This window comes from Lytechinus pictus, chromosome 5 (genome assembly GCF_037042905.1).
Source record: "Lytechinus pictus isolate F3 Inbred chromosome 5, Lp3.0, whole genome shotgun sequence".
NCBI lineage: Eukaryota > Metazoa > Echinodermata > Echinoidea > Temnopleuroida > Toxopneustidae > Lytechinus > Lytechinus pictus.
Genome location: NC_087249.1, coordinates 38233695 through 38252467, shown reverse-complemented (window position 1 = coordinate 38252467; position 18773 = coordinate 38233695). Strand labels below are relative to the sequence as shown.

Below are 18773 nucleotides of genomic sequence, written 5' to 3'. Positions count from 1 at the left end.
AAGTTTTTGTAATATGTCCTATCTAACATCATTCTTGAATTCGTTTCCATGAATTACAAAATGGTCAATGTGCCTAAAATCATGAAAATGACCAAAGTGCATGGTCAAACAACCTTATATATACTTGATGTAAAGGTTTTTATCACATTCATTAAACTCTTGATTATTGGTGTAGTAGCTCACGCTGAAAATTATATTACGCAACATTTGAGCCCTTTTTAAATCAAATAATGTGTGGTCACTAGAAATTATTGAGGAAAAGTGATCAAAATTAACACAAAGTCCAATAGTTCGGCTAATAACACTGATTCATATGGAATCATTGCATTGATTTTCACCCAAAGCTTTCAATTTTTTCCCATTTAACAATAATTGATGCTAATATTAACACAATCCTGAATTGTCTCCTCACTATGCTCAGTGCTATAGGCTAATTTAGTATACACATTGGGCAGGGGACAATCTGGCCAAAATGACCAAGGTTGTCAAAATATTTTTGGGACACTCAATTTAAATGATTAATACACCAGTGTTAGGTGTCACAGCACACCCTTGTAACGATTATAGTAACATTCAAAGTATTTTTGGATAAATTGAAGTATTGAACAGATGGTATTAGTCATTTGGGGGCCAAAAAGTGGCCAAAATGACAATAATCTCTTAAATGGGGTCATTAAGACTGACATATTGGGAATCAGCATGAAATTCTACACAAGAACGACCTATGCATCATTCCCATTTTATAAAGGAGGAAGATAAAGCACACTGAAGACCTCAAATTCCTGCCGATTTGCACAGTTATTATGCAAAATTGCATGAATGGTCAGTTACCCAAAATGGCCCTCATAGGTCAAAAGTAAAAACTAATGATATAAATTCCATGAGGTCAAAATACTTTTGAAATGTTCATTTTAAAGGACTAATACTCCATTGTTAGATGTCACTTAGATGTCACAGCACATCGTGGTAACGATTCTGGTAACATTGAGGTCTTTTGGATAAATTGAACTGATGTTATTGGTCATTTTTATGGCCATAAGTGGCCAAAATGACCATAAGGTGTTCAATAGGGTCATTTAGGCTGATATATTTAGAATCAGCATAATATTCTATACAAGATGGACATTTGCATTCCCATTTTATAAGGGAAGAAGATAAAACACGCTGAAGACCTCAAATTCCTGCCTATGTGCGAATGGTCAGTTATGTCTAAAGTACCCCCAAATGACCCTCATAGGTCAAAACTGATGGAATGAGGTCAAAATAATTTTGAGATGTTCAATATAAAGGATTAACATACCCCAATGTTAGGTGTCGCAACACACCCTCGTAACGATTCTGGTAACGTTCGAAGTATTTGGGGGTAAAATGAACTGATGTCATTGGTCATTTTAAGGGCCATAAGTGGCCCAAATAACCATAAGCTATTGAATAGGGTCATTAAGACTGATATATTTGGAATCTAAGAATCTAAGAAGATAAAACACGCTATAAGACCTCAAATTCCTGCCTACATGTATATGTGCACTTTATTATGCAAAACTTCGTGAATGGTCAGTTATGTATAAAGTACCCCCAAATGACCCTCATAGGTCAAAACTGATGGAATAAATTACATAAGGTCAAAATACTTTGTGAGATGTTCAATTTAAAGGATTAACACACCAATGTTAGCATGGTTAAGTGTCGCAGCACACTTGAAATGGTTCTGGTAACGTTCGAAGTATTTGGGGGTAAAATGAACTGATATCATTGGCCATTTTAAGGGCCATAAGTGGTTAAAATGACCACAAGCTATTAAATAAGTTTATTATGACTGATATATTTGGAATCAGCATAAAATTCTACACATGAAGGACATTTCAATGCATTCTCATTTTATAAGGGAAGAAGAAAAACATGCTGAAGACCCCAATTTCCTGCGTATTTAAACAGTTAATAAAGCAAACTGCGCGAATGGTCAGTTATGTCTAAAGTACCCAAAATGACCCTCATAGGTCAAAACTGACGGAATAAATTACATGAGGTTGATGGTTATGATCCAGCGCACAATTTGAAAATAGATGTGGATTTCTAAAAAACATCCAGTCGTAGCTCTGATCAATATTTGTCACACATTTCGGCCAAAAAATCATGAAAATTGTCATTTTTGGCCAAATTATGGCCAAAATGACCACTGCTATTGTGATTTGGCAAATGAAAGCACTTTATTTGGAATCTGTGTGCATTTTTACTTAAGATAGACCCATTTAATTGCATGTGGCTACAAAAGCAGTCTGTTAAGGGACCATTTTCCAAAGAGTGGTCAAAATGGTCATTTTTTGTCAAAATTTGGCCAAAATGACCAAAATGGCGTGAGTACGGTCAATAAGAGTGACATTTTTGGAATCAGCGCACAATTTTACCCCGGATAAGCTTGTCAAACCTTCCCCACCAAAAATTCTGAATAAAGCCCCCTATCTCCTAGACTAAAGCAACAGCTAACAATTACAGTTTGAAACAAGTTGATATATGGTATGATTTGTAGACTTAAAAGTGATATAGGGTTATGTACTCGTTTATTTAAGACAAAAACCTACAATCAAATGAGTAATTGGCATGTCTAATTTAAGTTTATGTGGGGACAGTCACTGACCAAAATATTTTATGTTTATTAAATGGCGACAATGTTGAAATGAAAATCAGATCATGATTGTCGGATGCTGCTTCAAAGTGTTCTTTATTTCCTTGTTGTATTCTTTGTTTACAGTAAACAAGTAGACATCAGTGACAGAGCTCAGATGATGAACATCATTAAGAGTTGTCTTGGAACAAAGTTTATCAACAAATGGTAAGATTGTACTTTTAGAGCTGATCATATCAATTGATTTGTTTTTGTTATGCCCCCGCAGACGAAGTCTGGAGGGGGCATTAGGTGTTGCCTCTGTCCGTCCCCCCACTTTTCACGCAATAACTCGAAAAAATATTTAATGGATTTTAAAAAATTTGGTGTGGAGGGAGATGACAACAAAATACTGGCTAAGTTTGAATTCAGAGTCCGCAGGTCAAAGGTCACAGCTCATTATATATGCGAGTTGGTTTCCGCATGATAACTTTGGAAATATTCACCGGAATCAGTCCCAGCTCAAGCACTGCTGCAAGTAGCTGTATTGAAAAAATTGATGAGACAGCAAGACCACATTTCCATATGACACAATGAAGTGAGGGATTATCCACATCAAATGACCTGACTGTCATATCTTCTGCCAGAGATTATTATGGAAAGGGTGAGTCTTTAGGTCAAAGGTCTAGATTTGTTCATTATATATATGCATATTGGTTTCTGCACGATATTAAGTTCAATCATATTGAATGAATTTCTGATCGTGTTAAGCGGGGGCATCTGTGTCCTTTGGACACGTCAAATTTCTAGTTAAACTTCACTTGTACCCTCTTCACACTGGTTTTCAAATATATCCTGGTGCTGTCATGGGACAGCTACACCGCTATAAACCTGCTATAAATGCATTCACAATAGAAAAGTTATCCCTGCACAGTCCCAGGATAAATTTCATATACACATTCTCACTGCAGCAAATGATTTTTATTACCTCCGTAACAAGACACGTGTAGGCTTGTGATCCCATGAGTGAACTGACTCTGATACGCCGGAAATCCTTGAGGGCCGGGAATTCAAGGCACGTCCTTCAGATTGAAAGACGGGAGTCATAACCACTAGACCATGATGCCCCCACATTATAGTAAACATATCACAAGTGGTTTATCCTGTTGTATCTGTTATAGCTAAGTGCCTTCACAATGAATGAATTTCACATTGAATGAACATCGCGACGGTCGGAGGCTTCCCGATGCTATTACTATGGCTTGCCTAGCAATAGTTTGTTGCGAGGCGAGGTTATCCCGGGATAGTTAATTGCGGGTCCGAGAATTCACACTGAAGGCAGCACCGCTACAGTCTTGAGACAGTCCCGGTACCGTAGTGGTGTTTGTGGCCAGTGTGGAGAGGGTATTGGTTGCAATGTTTGCATAGCTGTTAAGTCTATCTATAATTTCTTTTATTAATAGGAGTGGGCTATAAATGGGTGATTTTTGGTTTTACTGTGGGAACAGTTTTTTTGTGTTCCTTTTACCTTATCTCAACATGAAATGACAATATTTTTTGTCTCGGGTCCGAGAAAAAAGTGTGCTGGGCCAAAATCCAAAATGGCCGCCAAAACCCCCCAAAATCACAGTTTTGGCCACAACTTTTTTATTTGGTGGTCATTTTCTCTGGTTTTGGTGTCTATCCATATGTTTTTGGGGGCAGGCAATTTGTTTTTCCTATAATTAGTACTTTTAAACCATTATTTGTAGAGTTAAAAGGTAATTATACCTAAATTTCCCCATTTTTGTAACCTTTTTTCAGCCAAAAAGTGGGCTTTATCAACCTGGGGTTCTGGGATATTAGATGGTACGAGGTCAACAATAGCAAGCAGCTTCATGTAGCTATATTGCTTTTATTCCTCCACTTTGGGTTTTATGAATATTTGTGAAATATATCTTATCAAATAAAAGAAAATGTCATTTATCCATAGGGGCTATACGGTGTACAATGCACTGTACATACTACACTGCATATATCCATGCATTGACCACCATGGCATATGACAATGCCTGTATATAAACTATAGTGTCATAGAAATGAGCTTCAAAGGTTTAGAATTAGATTGTGAATTTGATTCCTTGTCAGCTGATGTACATGGTGAAACCAGTAACGTAAATTAAACTTACATGTAAATATCACATACATGTATATATACGTACATCACATTTTTAGCCATATCTTCTTCATTTGGAGGCTTTTTTTAAAACCTGGTTCTGGTGTCTAACTGGCCTATGTTTATGGGGTCAGGTAACTACTAGTATCATGGTAACGCTGATCAACAGCCAATCAGAATAAAGGATTGCATGCAAGTTACCATTAAGTTAAGTTAACATACCGGGTAATGGTAAATTTTTATGCAACGGGGCCCAGAATAGCTACAGTGTAAATTACCTCTCTCCGCCCCCTGAATTAGCATATTTGACAAAACATGTCCTCAATTTCTGAGACAAAACATATCTTCAATTTCTGAGGCATCTAATTCTAAACCTGAGGGCTCATTTCTATGACACTATAGTTTATACAAGCCTTGTTATCTGTCATGGTGGCCAATGCATTTATGCAGTGCAGTATGTATGTACAGTACATTGTACATATGTATACTGTATAGCCCCAATGGATAATTGACATTTTTTTTTTAATAAGATATATTTCACAAATATCCGTAAAACCCAAAGTGGAGGAATAAAAGCAATATAGCTATATGAAGCTGCTTGCTATTGTTGACCTCGTACCATCTAATATCCCAGAACCCCAGGATGATAAAACCTACTCTTTGGCTGAAAAAAGGCTACAAAAATGGGAAAATTTAGGTATAATTACCTTTTAACTCTACAAATAATGGTTTAAAAGTACTAATTATAGGAAAAACAAATTGCCTGCCCCCAAAAACATATGAATAGACACCAAAACCAGAGAAATTGACCACCAAATTAAAAAATTGTGGCCAAAACTGTGATTTTGGGGGGTTTTGGCGGCCATTTTGGATTTTGGCCCGGCACACTTTTTTCTCGGACCCGAGACAAAAAATATTGTCATTTCATGTTGAGATACATTACAAGGAATAAAAAAAAACTGTTGTCATATTGAAATTACAAAAAAAGTATTTTTGGCCCATGTATAGCCCACTCCTAGCCTATTATTAATCATGGAAATTATTTTTTGGTCATTTTTCATATTAACCTGATTACACACAATTCAAGGTGAAGAATTTTACAATGAAAAAAGGAAATATTTTAAGTCACTAATTTAATCCTAAATGGCCCAGGGGGGGGGTAATCCGCCGCCCCCCCCTCTACATTTTTCACAATAAATTTGCTGCTCGCTGACTTTTTACTTTCAAATCTCGCACAACTTTGGAGACCTGGTACGCATTTACGAAATTACTGATTAAACGTAACTGATTTTGTCTTGCAACAATTTCCATCGAAAAAACAACAAGTTAAAAATAAAAGAAATACATCAGAAAAAAAAAAAAAACATAAAATAAAATACGTAAGAAAAAAATTGCTATACCAAATTTTTTTTTTGAAGTACATTTGATCGGGATCCTACAAAGAGTTTATCAGAAAAAGATATAATTAGCAGTTTTTGGGCCGTAGGATAGTTCATAAGAGAAAATTTTTTATTTCATGCATAAATTAGCATAATTACTTCATTAAATAAAAAATGTTATTTAAAAAAATTAATCATACTTCCTCGCAGTGGAAGAATTACTTTTCAATTATAGGGAGCCATTTTAAAAAAAATTTGAAAGCCATTTTTGTCTCACCTGCATAGCAGAGTGAGACTATAGGCGCCGCTTTTCCGACGGCGACGGCGGCGTCGGCGTCAACACCAAATCTTAACCTGAGGTTAAGTTTTTGAAATGACAGCATAACTTAGTGAAGTATATGGACCTAGTTCATGAAACTTGGCCATAAGGTTAATCAAGTATTACTGAACATCCTGCCTGAGTTTCATGTCACATGACCAAGGTCAAAGGTCATTTAGGGTCAATGTACTTAGACCATGTTGGGGGAATCAACATCAAAATCTTAACCCAAGGTTAAGTTTTTGAAATGTCATCATAACTTAGAAAATATATGGACCTAGTTCATGAAACTTATACATAAGGTTAATCAAGTATTACTGAACATCCTGCATGAGTTTCACGTCACATGACCAAGGTCAAAGGTCATTTAGGGTCAATGAACTTTGGCCGAATTGGGGGTATCTGTTGAATTACCATCATAACTTTAAAAGTTTATGGATCTGATTCATGAAACTTGGACATAATAGTAATCAAGTATCACTGAACATCCTGTGCAAGTTTCAGGTCACATGATCAAGGTCAAAGGTCATTTAGGGTCAATGAACTTTGGCCAAATTGGGGTATTTGTTGAATTACAGCCATAAATTTGAAAGTGTGTTGGTCTAGTTCATAAAACTTGGACATAATAGTAATCAAGTATCACTGAACATCCTGTGCGAGTTTCAGGTCACATGATCAAGGTCAAAGGTCATGTAAGGTCAAAGAACTTTGGCCACGTTGGGGGTATTTGTTGAATTGCCATCATATCTCTATAAGTGTATTGGTCTAGTTCATAAAACGTGGAAATAAGAGTAACCAAGTATCACTGAACATCTTGTGCGAGTTATAGTAGTTTTCAAAATCAGCACTGCTGCTATATTGAATCGCGTGATGCAGGTGAGACGGCCAGAGGCATTCCACTTGTTCATTTTACCAGAGCCATTTTCAGTTTTTGAGAGCCATTCTTTTTTTATTCCCCCGCAGACGAAGTCCGGAGGGGGCATTAAGCGTTGCCCCTGTCCGTCCATCCGTCCGTCCCCCCACTTGGTTTCCGCGCAATAAGTTTACAAATATTAAATGGATTGTAAAAAAATTTGGTGTGTAGGTAGATGACACCAAAATACAGGCTAAGTTTGAATTCGGAGTCCGCAGGTCAAAGGTCACAGCTCATTAAATATGCGAGTTGGTTTCCACATGATAACTTACATGTATGAAATATTCAACAGATTAAAAAAAATTTGGGTGTAGGTAGATGACACCAAAATACAGGCTAATTTCGAATTTGGAGTCTGCAGGTCAAAGGTCACAGCTCATAAAATATGCGAATTGGTTTCCGCATGATAACTTATGAAATATTCAACGCATTACAAAAAAATGATGTGTTGGTATATGACACTAAAATACAGGCTAAGTTCGAATTAGGAGCCCGCAGGTCAAAGGTCACAGCTCATTAAATATGCAAATTGGTTTCCGCATGATAACTTATGAAATATTTAACGGATTAACGAAAATTGGGTTGTGTAGGTAGATGACACCAAAATACCAGCTAATTTCGAATTAGGATTCCGCAGGTCAAAGGTCCAGCTCATTATATATGCGAGTTGGTTTCTTCATGATAACTTTGGAAATACTCAAAATTCACCAGATTTTAAAAATTATGGTGTCTGGGTAGATGACACCAAAATACAGTCAGGTCACATCAAATGACCTGACTGTCATATTCTTCTGTCAGAGATTATTATAGAAAGGATGAGTCTTTAGGTCAAAGGTCTAAATTTGTTCATTATATATATGCATATTGGTTTCTGCACGATATTAAGTTCAATTGTATTGAATGGATTTTTGATTGCGTTAAAGGACAAGTCCACCCCAACAGAAACTTAATTTGAATAAACAGAGAAAAATTCAACAAGCATAACACTGAAAATTTCATCAAAATCGGATGTAAAATAAGAAAGTTGTGACATTTTAAAGTTTCGCTTCATTTCACAAAATAGTTATATGCACATCTCGGACGGTATGCAAATGAGGGAACTGATGACATCACTCACTCACTATTTCTTTTGTATTCTATTATATGAAATATGAAATATTTTGATTTTCTCGTCATTGTCATGTGAAATGAAGTTTCATTCCTCCCTGAATACGTGGAATTCCATTATTTTAACATTTTGTACTTCAGGCAAGGAGGTCCTAATCATCACATTCGTAAAAATTGAAATATTGTATAATTCAAACAATAAAAAACAAAAGAAATAGTGAGTGAGTGACATCATCGACTCTCTCATTTGGATGTAACTGGCTCGTTCATATAACTATTTTGTTTAAAATAAGCGAAACTTTGAAATGTCATAACTTTCTTATTTTACATCCGATTCTGATGAAATTTTCAGCATTGTGTTTGTCCGATTTTTCTCTATTGATTCAAATCAACATTTTTCAGAGGTGGACTTGACCTTTAAGCAGGGGCATCTGTGTCCTTTGGACAAGTCAAATTTCTAGTTTCATGATTTAACGCATGGTTTTGCATCGCAGTTTGTCCTGCTTGTTTACAAATTCATCTAATGTTTATTCATTTAATGTTTATTTATATTTTCTTCATTGTTATTAATTGGTAAATGATTATTTTGATTAATTGTTGTTTATTTAATGTTTATTGTTTGCATCTCATGTATTAAATTAACTGGACGTTCTTTGACATCTTTTTCAATCAAATTGAATAGGATGAAGTTTATCAAAATTTGTACTCGGAGAGATCTGGGAATTTCGGCCTTGTAAAATAGATAGAGCTTGTTTGATGATTTATTATCTGATATTTTACCGCATCTCTTAGAAAAATGATTTTTGAATTATAATTCACAAATAGGGTAAGTTATTTTGGATGTTAATAGGCTCCGTTTTGACAAGCAAAGCCGAATGACAACTCACCAATGCGAGGTTACTAGACTCTGGGATCTATCTGCTGTGAAATTCGAATTATTTTATCACAGAATTGTGATATCTGTAGGAAAAAAAGTGCATTAGAAATTGCACATGGTAATAGTCATAATGGACCCCCTATACATGCAACTGTTTCCCGACCGTTGCGTTGATTTTTTTTCCATACCATGTGTATGGAAAAACGTGGCACACCTTGCGAATTTGAAACTGTGCTCCTTTGCTATCTTCAAGGCTTGTTCATGATTTTGAGTGCGGAGTTTGGATGATTTTTAAATGGCTAGCATATGGTGCTAGGGGGCTGCTGAGATGTTATCGCGCAGCAATAATTTTGGGGGCGATTTCCAAATTTATTGTTGCCCCCATAAACATGATTTTTGGGTGATTTCAAGGGCGACTTACTGCATTTCCGGGGCGAATTTGCCCGCCGCACCTTTGAATTTTTTTTCTTTGCTTCCTACTACCACCGTGCAAATTTTTGCGGCGCTCGCGCGATCGAAGGCCGAGATCTCAGGGGGGCAGAATCAGCCCCCCCCCCCCCCCCCCCCCCCGGCTGTGAGATTGCATTAGTATAACCTATTCCAATATCTGGAGGCATTCATTGTAAAAATTTTGCACAAGTATCCATATATGTAAGACTGATGGTGTCAACAGAGGCTTTTATAGTCATATATATATATATATATATATTTTTTTTTGTGTGTGTGCAAAGTTCAGTCAACCTTCAACAGTAAATGGTACAAGAGAGATGAAATATGCTCAAAAATTTCAAAACTGCACAGTGACAACATTCAGTTACTACTTTGTACCCAACCTCATTGTAACGCTGTTAGTCAAAGCTCTGGATTGGATGATTAGCGATGCACACCAATACCTAAAATAATTATCAGTCAAAAATATAGGCAATGAATATCATAATGTTTCATTGTTACTTGAATGGTCTGGGGTATTTTTTGGTGGGAATAATATGTTTTAAAAGAGTTTTGAGGTGGTAGCGGTTTAGAGATCAATGTTATATATCTTAAGGAATGAACTCTTGATTTCTGAAAAAGGAAAATGACGCATTTTCCCTACAAAGTCGGAAAGGCAAATGTAAAGGAGTAAAAGTCGCCAACACCACAGATTAATGAACAATCAAATAGATCTGATGATTTTTTACATGGTTACCTCATTGTGTTGAGATAATGTTGTTGTTGACTTTGTTTAATAGGGCTGATCTAGCATGTCAGATTGCATATGATGCTGTTAATACTGTATTCCTAGAGGAGAACGGCAGGAAAGAGATTGACATCAAACGATATGCTAAAGTAGAAAAGGTAAGGAGCATGTCGAGAACTTTTCCTATCCATTTTGAATCGGGCAATATATTCATTTTTATTAATGCAACAAATTAAGAGCCACAGACTTGTGAACATTTGAAATAAAATGGACAAGAATTAGAAAGTTGTGTGTATTGGAAAAATGTGATCACAAAGCCCATGTATTGGTCACATGCCGACTGCCTAGTAAGATTTAACATGCCGACTGCCTAGTAAGATTTAACATGGTGTATGGTGAAGCTACTTGCATATGACCCCCCCCCCCCCCCAAGTTTAAGATTTTTCAAACTAAAAAAAAAAAATTTTGATGGATTTTCTTGAAACCTGAACAATATTTTGTATGCCCCCGCAGACGAAGTCTGGAGGGGGCATTAAGCGTTGCCCCTGTCCGTCTGTCCCCCCCACTTGGTTTCCGTGCGATAACTCAAAAAATATTTAATGGATTAAAAAAAAATTTGGTGTGTAGGTAGATGACACCAAAATACAGGCTAAGTTCGAATTCAGAGTCTGCAGGTCAAAGTCACAGCTCATTCAATATGCGAGTTGGTTTCCGCGCAATAACTCGAAAAATATTTAATGGATTTTAAACATTTTAGTATGTAGGTAGATGACACCAAAATACAGGCTAAGTTCGAATTCGGAGTCCGCAGGTCAAAGGTCTCAGCTCATTAAATATGCAAGTTGGACTCCGCGTGATAACATACAAAATATTCAACAGATTAAAAAAAATTTGGGTGTGGGTAGATGACACCAAAATACAGGCTAAGTTCGAATGCAGAGTCCGCACGTGAAAGGTCACAGCTCATTATATATGCGAGTTGGTTTCCACGCAATAACTCGAAAAATATTTAATGGATTTTAAACAATTTTGGTGTGTAGGTAGATGACACCAAAATACAGGCTAATTTCAAATTCAGAGTCTGCAGGTCAAAGGTCACAGCTTATTAAATATGCGAGTTGGTTTCCGCGTAATAATTTACAAAATATTCAACAGATTTTAAAAAATGTTGGTGTGTAGGTAGATGACACCAAAATACAGGCTAAGTTCGAATTTGGAGTCCGCAGGTGAAAGGTCACAGCTCATTATATGTGGTCGCATGTCATAAGGTGGTCCAATTTCGCGAACAGGGTAAAAATGGTCAAAAATTTTATTTTTTGATATGTTATAGCTATTACCATTCTCTAAATAATGAAAAAGTTTTAAGTCTCGAATACCTTTATTTTTCCTTAAAATGACTAATTAACATTTAATTATTACATAGACGTCAATGTAAATGTGAATTTTGAAATGTGTTTTTCTCAAATTGGACCTGCTGCACATAAAATGGTGTCAAAAGTTAATGCAACATTGGATCACCCTAGTAAATTGCAGTTATAATCTTGAAACATCAATAATTAAATCTGTACCGAAAAATCGAATAATTATCTATTATTGTATACATATTAATTAAACTAATTAATCAACAGTATTTAATTTCACATTTTTGCCCCCAAAATACCTGTCACTGTATTTATATGCTTGGCAAAATGACAACATCATGGGTAGAAATGTTTGTTGCAATGATACACAACATTTGTACTAAAAATTAAGATTACAAATTAGATAAAAACCTAATCTCTCTGGTTTACTAATTGATTAGGTTGCAGATCAGAGCTGACATACACATGTATTCCATTGCTGCATATTTTCAAAATTGTCAAATTTTTATGACATTTAGTTGTTCCCTGCTTTAAAACGCCCAGAAATGTGAGGATAACAGTCATATTACATATTATAGTAAGTTGTTAATTAGGTTTAATTAATATTTTATCATTTACCGCATCCACCGGCTCCGCCACTCCTGTTACTTCAAACTTAATGTGCTATAGTTTTTGTTCCTGATATTGTATTGATCTAATTCATAGTAATATATATACCTGTCACTGTATTTATATGCTTGGCAAAATGACAACATCATGGGTAGAAATGTTTGTTGCAATGATACACAACATTTGTACTAAAAATTAAGATTACAAATTAGATAAAAACCTAATCTCTCTGGTTTACTAATTGATTAGGTTGCAGATCAGAGCTGACATACACATGTATTCCATTGCTGCATATTTTCAAAATTGTCAAATTTTTATGACATTTAGTTGTTCCCTGCTTTAAAACGCCCAGAAATGTGAGGATAACAGTCATATTACATATTATAGTAAGTTGTTAATTAGGTTTAATTAATATTTTATCATTTACCGCATCCACCGGCTCCGCCACCCCTGTTACTTCAAACTTAATGTGCTATAGTTTTTGTTCCTGATATTGTATTGATCTAATTCATAGTAATATATTTAGCCTATAGTTCTAGCTTCAAAATGAGATATTACTCAATAAATTTGGTCAAGATGCTGTGATGTAGCAACAATTTATCCATGGCACCGTGTGGAAAATTGTTCATACGCCACCCTTTTTGCATACCCAACTTATGAAATGCGACCATATGCAAGTTGGGTCAAAGGTCTAAATTTGTTCTTTTTATATATGCATATTGATTTCTGCACGATATTAAGTTTAATCATATTGAATGAATTTCTGATCGGTTAAGCGGGGGCGTATGCGTCCTTTGGACACGTCAAATTTCTAGTTGTTTTATTTGTTTGCATTTGTGAAACTTGTTTAGATAACAAATGATCTTTCATTTTCCCTGATGGCATGACTGTAATCTAGGTTCCTGGTGGTACAATTGAAGACTCACGTGTTTTGACAGGTGTGATGCTGAATAAAGATGTGACCCATCCACGTATGAGGAGACGAATTGAGAATCCTCGTATCCTGTTATTAGATTGTAATCTAGAGTACAAGAAGGGAGAAAGTCAGGTGAGTGAATTCACCTGCAGATAATATACAAATGTACCCAGTTTGAGAAAGTATGGTGCAAATATCTTTATCCGAGGTTGGTTCGGCAATTACTATTTTTCCTGAGGGGCGCGAGCTCCGAGTGAAAATAGTAACATTGTCAGACCAACCGAGGATAAAATATTTCCACTACACTTCCGAAAGAAACGCCAGGTTTATTCGTTTTAAATCCCTGCCATAATTAAAGTTTGAGCAAAAAATATTGGTAATCTAGTCCTAATTTGCCCGATGGAGGCAGTCCGCCGTGCGCTGTGCCCGAGTGATTGCGTGGTTTTCAGTCGGACGCAAAATAGTAACAAGAACTATTCTACTCTGACGTCACAAACTATTTTGATCTGATGAATTTCATTTTTCTGGTGAAATTATGATTAGTAATGTGAAGTGCTCTCGACCAATGAAATACTAACAAACTTTCAGTAAGGGATATAAAATTATATACCTTAATGTCCAGTACCCATATATTTTTTTATTGGCGATGTTCCTAATGAAGGAAAAACAGCTTTTTTATTATTGTATTGTTTGTGTGTAAGAGATGCTTAAGTGAGAGAAGATTGGCTGAGTTGGAGAGAGATGAGAGAAGACTCGCTTGAGTTGGAGAGGTACAGAGGGGTCTTGAGTGAGTGAGAGAAGACTGTCTTAGTTGGAGAGAGATGAGAGAAAACTTGCTTGAGTTTGAGAGGTACAGAGGGGTCTTGAGTGAGTGAGAGAAGACTGTCTTAGTTGGAGAGAGATGAGAGAAGACTCGCTTGAGTTGGAGAGGTACAGAGGGGTCTTGAGTGAGTGAGAGAAGACTTGCTTAGTTGAAAAGAGATGAGAGAAGACTCGCTTGAGTTGGAGAGGTACAGAGGGGTCTTGAGTGAGTGAGAGAAGACTTGCTTAGTTGGAAAGAGATGAGAGAAGACTCGCTTGAGTTGGAGAGGTACAGAGGGGTCTTGAGTGAGCGAGAGAAGACTGTCTTAGTTGGAGATGAGAGAAGACTCGCTTGAGTTGGAGAGGTACAGAGGGGTCTTGAGTGAGTGAGAGAAGACTTGCTTAGTTGGAGAGAGATGAGAGAAGACTCGCTTGAGTTGGAGAGGTACAGAGGGGTCTTGAGTGAGTGAGAGAAGACTTGCTTAGTTGGAAAGAGATGAGAGAAGACTCGCTTGAGTTGGAGAGGTAAAGAGGTGCTTGAGTGAGTGAGAGAAGACTGTCTTAGTTGGAAAGAGATGAGAGAAGACTGGCTTGAGTTGGAGAGGTAAAGAGGGGCTTGAGTGAGTGAGAGAAGACTTGCTTAGTTGGAGAGAGATGAGAGAAGACTCGCTTGAGTTGGAGAGGTAAAGAGGGGGCTTGAGTGAGTGAGAGAAGACTTGCTTAGTTGGAGAGAGATGAGAGAAGAATCGCTTGAGTTGGAGAGGTAAAGAGGGGGCTTGAGTGAGTGAGAGAAGACTGTCTTTAATAGTTGAAGAGAGATGAGAAAAGACTGGCTTGAGTTGGAGAGGTAAAGAGGGGGCTTGAGTGAATGAGAGAACACTGTCTTAGTTGGAGAGAAATGAGAGAAGACTGTCTTAGTTGGAGAGAGATGAGAGAAGAATGGCTTGAGTTGGAGAGATAAAGAGGGGCTTGAGTGAGTGAGAGAAGACTGTCTTAGTTGGAGAGAGATGAGAGAAAACTGACTTGTGTGAGATAAAAAACACTGGCTTGAGTTGGAGAGGTAAAGAGAGGCTTGAGTCAGTGAGAGAAGGCCTGCTTGAGTCAGCGAGTGGAACTGTAGAGCAGGAGGACTGTTCGTCTTCAGGAGTGCTAGTCTAGTTTTCTCTGCTCCTGCTCTACAACTCCATTCATTGATTCGAGATAACCTTGTCTCATCTCTCCAACTCCGAAATGACGTCCAGATGATGTCATCATGACCGGATGACCTTGCACTTTTTCTCTTTATATAATAATAATAATAGGCATTTATATAGCGCCATCTATTTAGAAATATTCTATTCCGAGGCGCGTTGTTATTATTATTGTGGAGCGTTGTGGCCCAGTGGATTAGTCTTCTGACTTTGAAACAGATGGTCCTGGGTTCAAATCCCAGCCATGGTGTAATTTGGAGATTTCATGCTAATAAGAAAACAGGAGAAAAAGAAAAATAAATATAGGTAATCTGTCAATTGACAGATCTTCTAATTGTTGATATCATTTCCAGTGCATTATGAGGTGTCATTCATGAATAAAAGCTGTTTAACTGAAGCTAATCCTAACACATTCTAAATTGGCAATGTGATAAAAACATAGAAATTTTTTTTCAAATGCAAGTTGGTGAATTTTTTAAATGTTTACTGTCACCAGTCATTTTGATGCTTGTTGTATTCCCATTTTAGTTTTTACAAATTTATGACAATAGATATGAAGTAACTAGTTGAGGAGCAAACACTGATTACTATTAACCTAACAAAAGCTGTATACCTCTTTTCTTTATTACAGACTAATCTAGAGATAGGTAATGAGACGGACTTCACAAGAATCCTACAGCTTGAGGAGGAATATATACAACGGATCTGCTCTGAGATCATTGCACTTAAACCTGACCTTATCTTCACTGAAAAGGGAATTTCAGGTACAATTAATCTGGGCAATATTTAAAAAGCATTTTAGATTTGATGTGCCTGTTTTTCACTTTGTCTTCCTTTTGGCAAGATATACAAATATGCTCGTTCTGTCACCTGAACTCATTTATTAAATAGAAAAAAAATTATAGTTTACATTCATATAGCAGTATAAAACCTTATAATCTGAAACAAAATTCCAGCTAATTAAATGGTTACATGCTCATTGCATGTCCAATTATTTTCATAAGCATCATGCTGTCCTTAAAATGAAGCCGTGTTTAGAGTGTACTATTGGATATCAAGAATATTTGGCACTCCCCTTATTACTTTTCTTTCTTCATTATTGTGAACTGAATGGTTTGGATTGAAATTTAGTTCTGTATATGTCTATTTGTGTGCATTGAAAAACCTTTGGATGTTATATCTTGAAATTTATGTCCCATTACACGCTTGAAAGTGGTTTTATTTTTCAGCAAAAAGAAAATATTTTTTGAAAAAATGTGTTGGTGTCTTTTAATTATTTTGATAGTTTGCAAGTTTTTACTGTTATCAGATATTAAATAATATCTTTTACACATTTGTTGCATGATAGCATCTTTCATTTTGTTAGGCAGAAAATTTAAATTTTATGAATAAATAACCTTTTAAATTTACTAAAATTGAATTTGAGCTTCAATGACCTGCAGTATTGCCAACTTTTGAGAATAACAAATACCGATAGTATTTGGACCCAGAAGGATTAAATGTTTACACGCCTACATGGCGACTAACTTCCAGCCTGGGTGATAATATGATACAAGTGCAGTAAAGTAAATGCATATAGTAACTGTACTGTTTTAGTGGATCTCTTATTATACATGTATTTGTTGTCGTTATTTATTATTTTTGTCTTGCCTGCTTAGCAGCGCGAAACTATAGGCTCTGACGGCGGCAATGTCAACATTGAAATCTTAACCAAGATCAAGTTATTGAAATGTCATCATAATTTAAAAAGTATATGGATCTGGTTCATGAAACTTGGACATAAGGGTAATCAAGTATTACTGAATATCCTGCTTGGGTTTTAGGTCACATGACTAAGGTCAAAGGTCATTTAGGGTAAATGAACTTTGACCATGTTTGGGGGAATCAACATCGAAATCTTAACCAAGGTTCAAGTTTTGAAATGTTGTCATGACTTTAAAGGTTTATGGATCTAGTTCATGAAACTTGGACATTAGGATAAGGATGTATCACCGGACATCCTATGTGAGTTTAAGGTCACATGACCAAGGTCAAAGATCATTTAGAATCAACAAACTTTGGTCATGTTAGGGATATTTGTTGAACAGGGCCCTGGGAACAATTTTTTGGCTGGGGGTGCTGAAGTAGGCCTAAATTCAGGGGCTGATCCAGCTTCCGCCAATGGGGGGTGCGAAAAAATTTCACCCATAATTTCCCCGTTCGGCCACTCAAAGATGATTATTGTTTGTTTCTTCGTAACAGTCACTTCTTTGCTTTATTCTTATAAAACAGTAATCTCATAAGCCATATTTGATGTATATCAATTTTATCATGTATCTTGTCCAGAAAATCGAACATTCTTGGCAATGTTTGTGATCCTGAACAAAATCCGTATATAACTGATCCAAAAGGGACCTGTTGAGGACTGTTTGTAGTTAGCCATAAAGCGATACATATTCAATAATCAAATAAAACAAGCGCGAGCTGGAAATTTGTTGACATTCCAAACTAAAAAATTGAAATTCTAAGCATATTTTGTAATCATGGGCAGGATAGGTATATAACTAAACAATCCGAGCACAAAGCGTGATTGAAAAAAAAAGACATTTAGACCTAAAGAGTGGTCTCTATTCATGTTTTGTAAATCATGAAAAGAATGGGTAATTGGGTATCCTAAATCAATGTGAGCGCGAACCACGAGCAGAAAATTTTAGTCTGAAACTGGATAATTTAAGCATGTTTTAAATTAAGAACAAGCTGTGTATCTCAAACATGCGTGCGTGTGTTTTAAGATTTATACCTAGTATCTGGGAATTCTAAATTGTTATTTATAATGAAAATCAATAATGTGATCGCGAAACGCGAGCTGAAAATATTTGATATTCCTGTCTGAAAAAGGGTCAATTTAAGCACTAATTCAAGCTCTGTGTAGGAAAATTGTGAAGTGGATATTATGGATTGCTCTTAATAAATGATGTGAGCGCGAAGCACAAGCTGATATTTATATTACTTTTATTTTGACCTAGGGCCTGGACATTCTAAGGGCATTTTTTCATCGTATGAAAATGATGACTTTCTTCTTTTCCTCTTCCTAAGTGCGTCGTGGTCTTGTGGTTCTGACTCTCGCCTTTCAAACAGAGGTTCGTGGGTTCGAATCCTAGCCATTGCGTGTTTTCCTTCAGCAAGAAATTTATCCACACTGTGCTGCACTCGACCCAGGTGAGGTAAATGGGTACCCGGCAGGATTAATTCCTTGCATGCACTGAGCGCCGGAGATGGTAGCTGGAGCTAAAGCCGGGGTAATAATAGCAGCGCTTTGTATCCTTTGGCAAAAAGTGCTTTATAAATCCAGCTATTAGTATTATTAGGTGGTCTGTCTATGACAGAT

The 18773-nt window shown here is 36.4% G+C and overlaps 1 protein-coding gene across 1 annotated transcript; it reads left to right on the top strand.

Annotated features, from left to right (window-relative positions):
• Positions 1–2349: 2349 nt before the first annotated feature.
• LOC129262027 (T-complex protein 1 subunit gamma-like) lies at positions 2350–18376 on the top strand. Its single transcript, XM_064099498.1, has 5 exons — positions 2350–2354; positions 2750–2830; positions 10582–10687; positions 13398–13547; positions 16038–18376. The coding sequence occupies exons 1-5, from the start codon at positions 2350–2352 to the stop codon at positions 16194–16196; spliced, it is 501 nt and encodes a 166-aa protein (XP_063955568.1). The 3' UTR covers positions 16197–18376.
• Positions 18377–18773: the final 397 nt, after the last annotated feature.

Coding starts and splice junctions, on each gene's coding strand:
- LOC129262027 (XM_064099498.1), top strand. Junction 10,688..13,397: donor GATATGCTAAAGTAGAAAAG/GTAAGGAGCATG, acceptor ACTGTAATCTAG/GTTCCTGGTGGTACAATTGA. Junction 13,548..16,037: donor ACAAGAAGGGAGAAAGTCAG/GTGAGTGAATTC, acceptor TCTTTATTACAG/ACTAATCTAGAGATAGGTAA.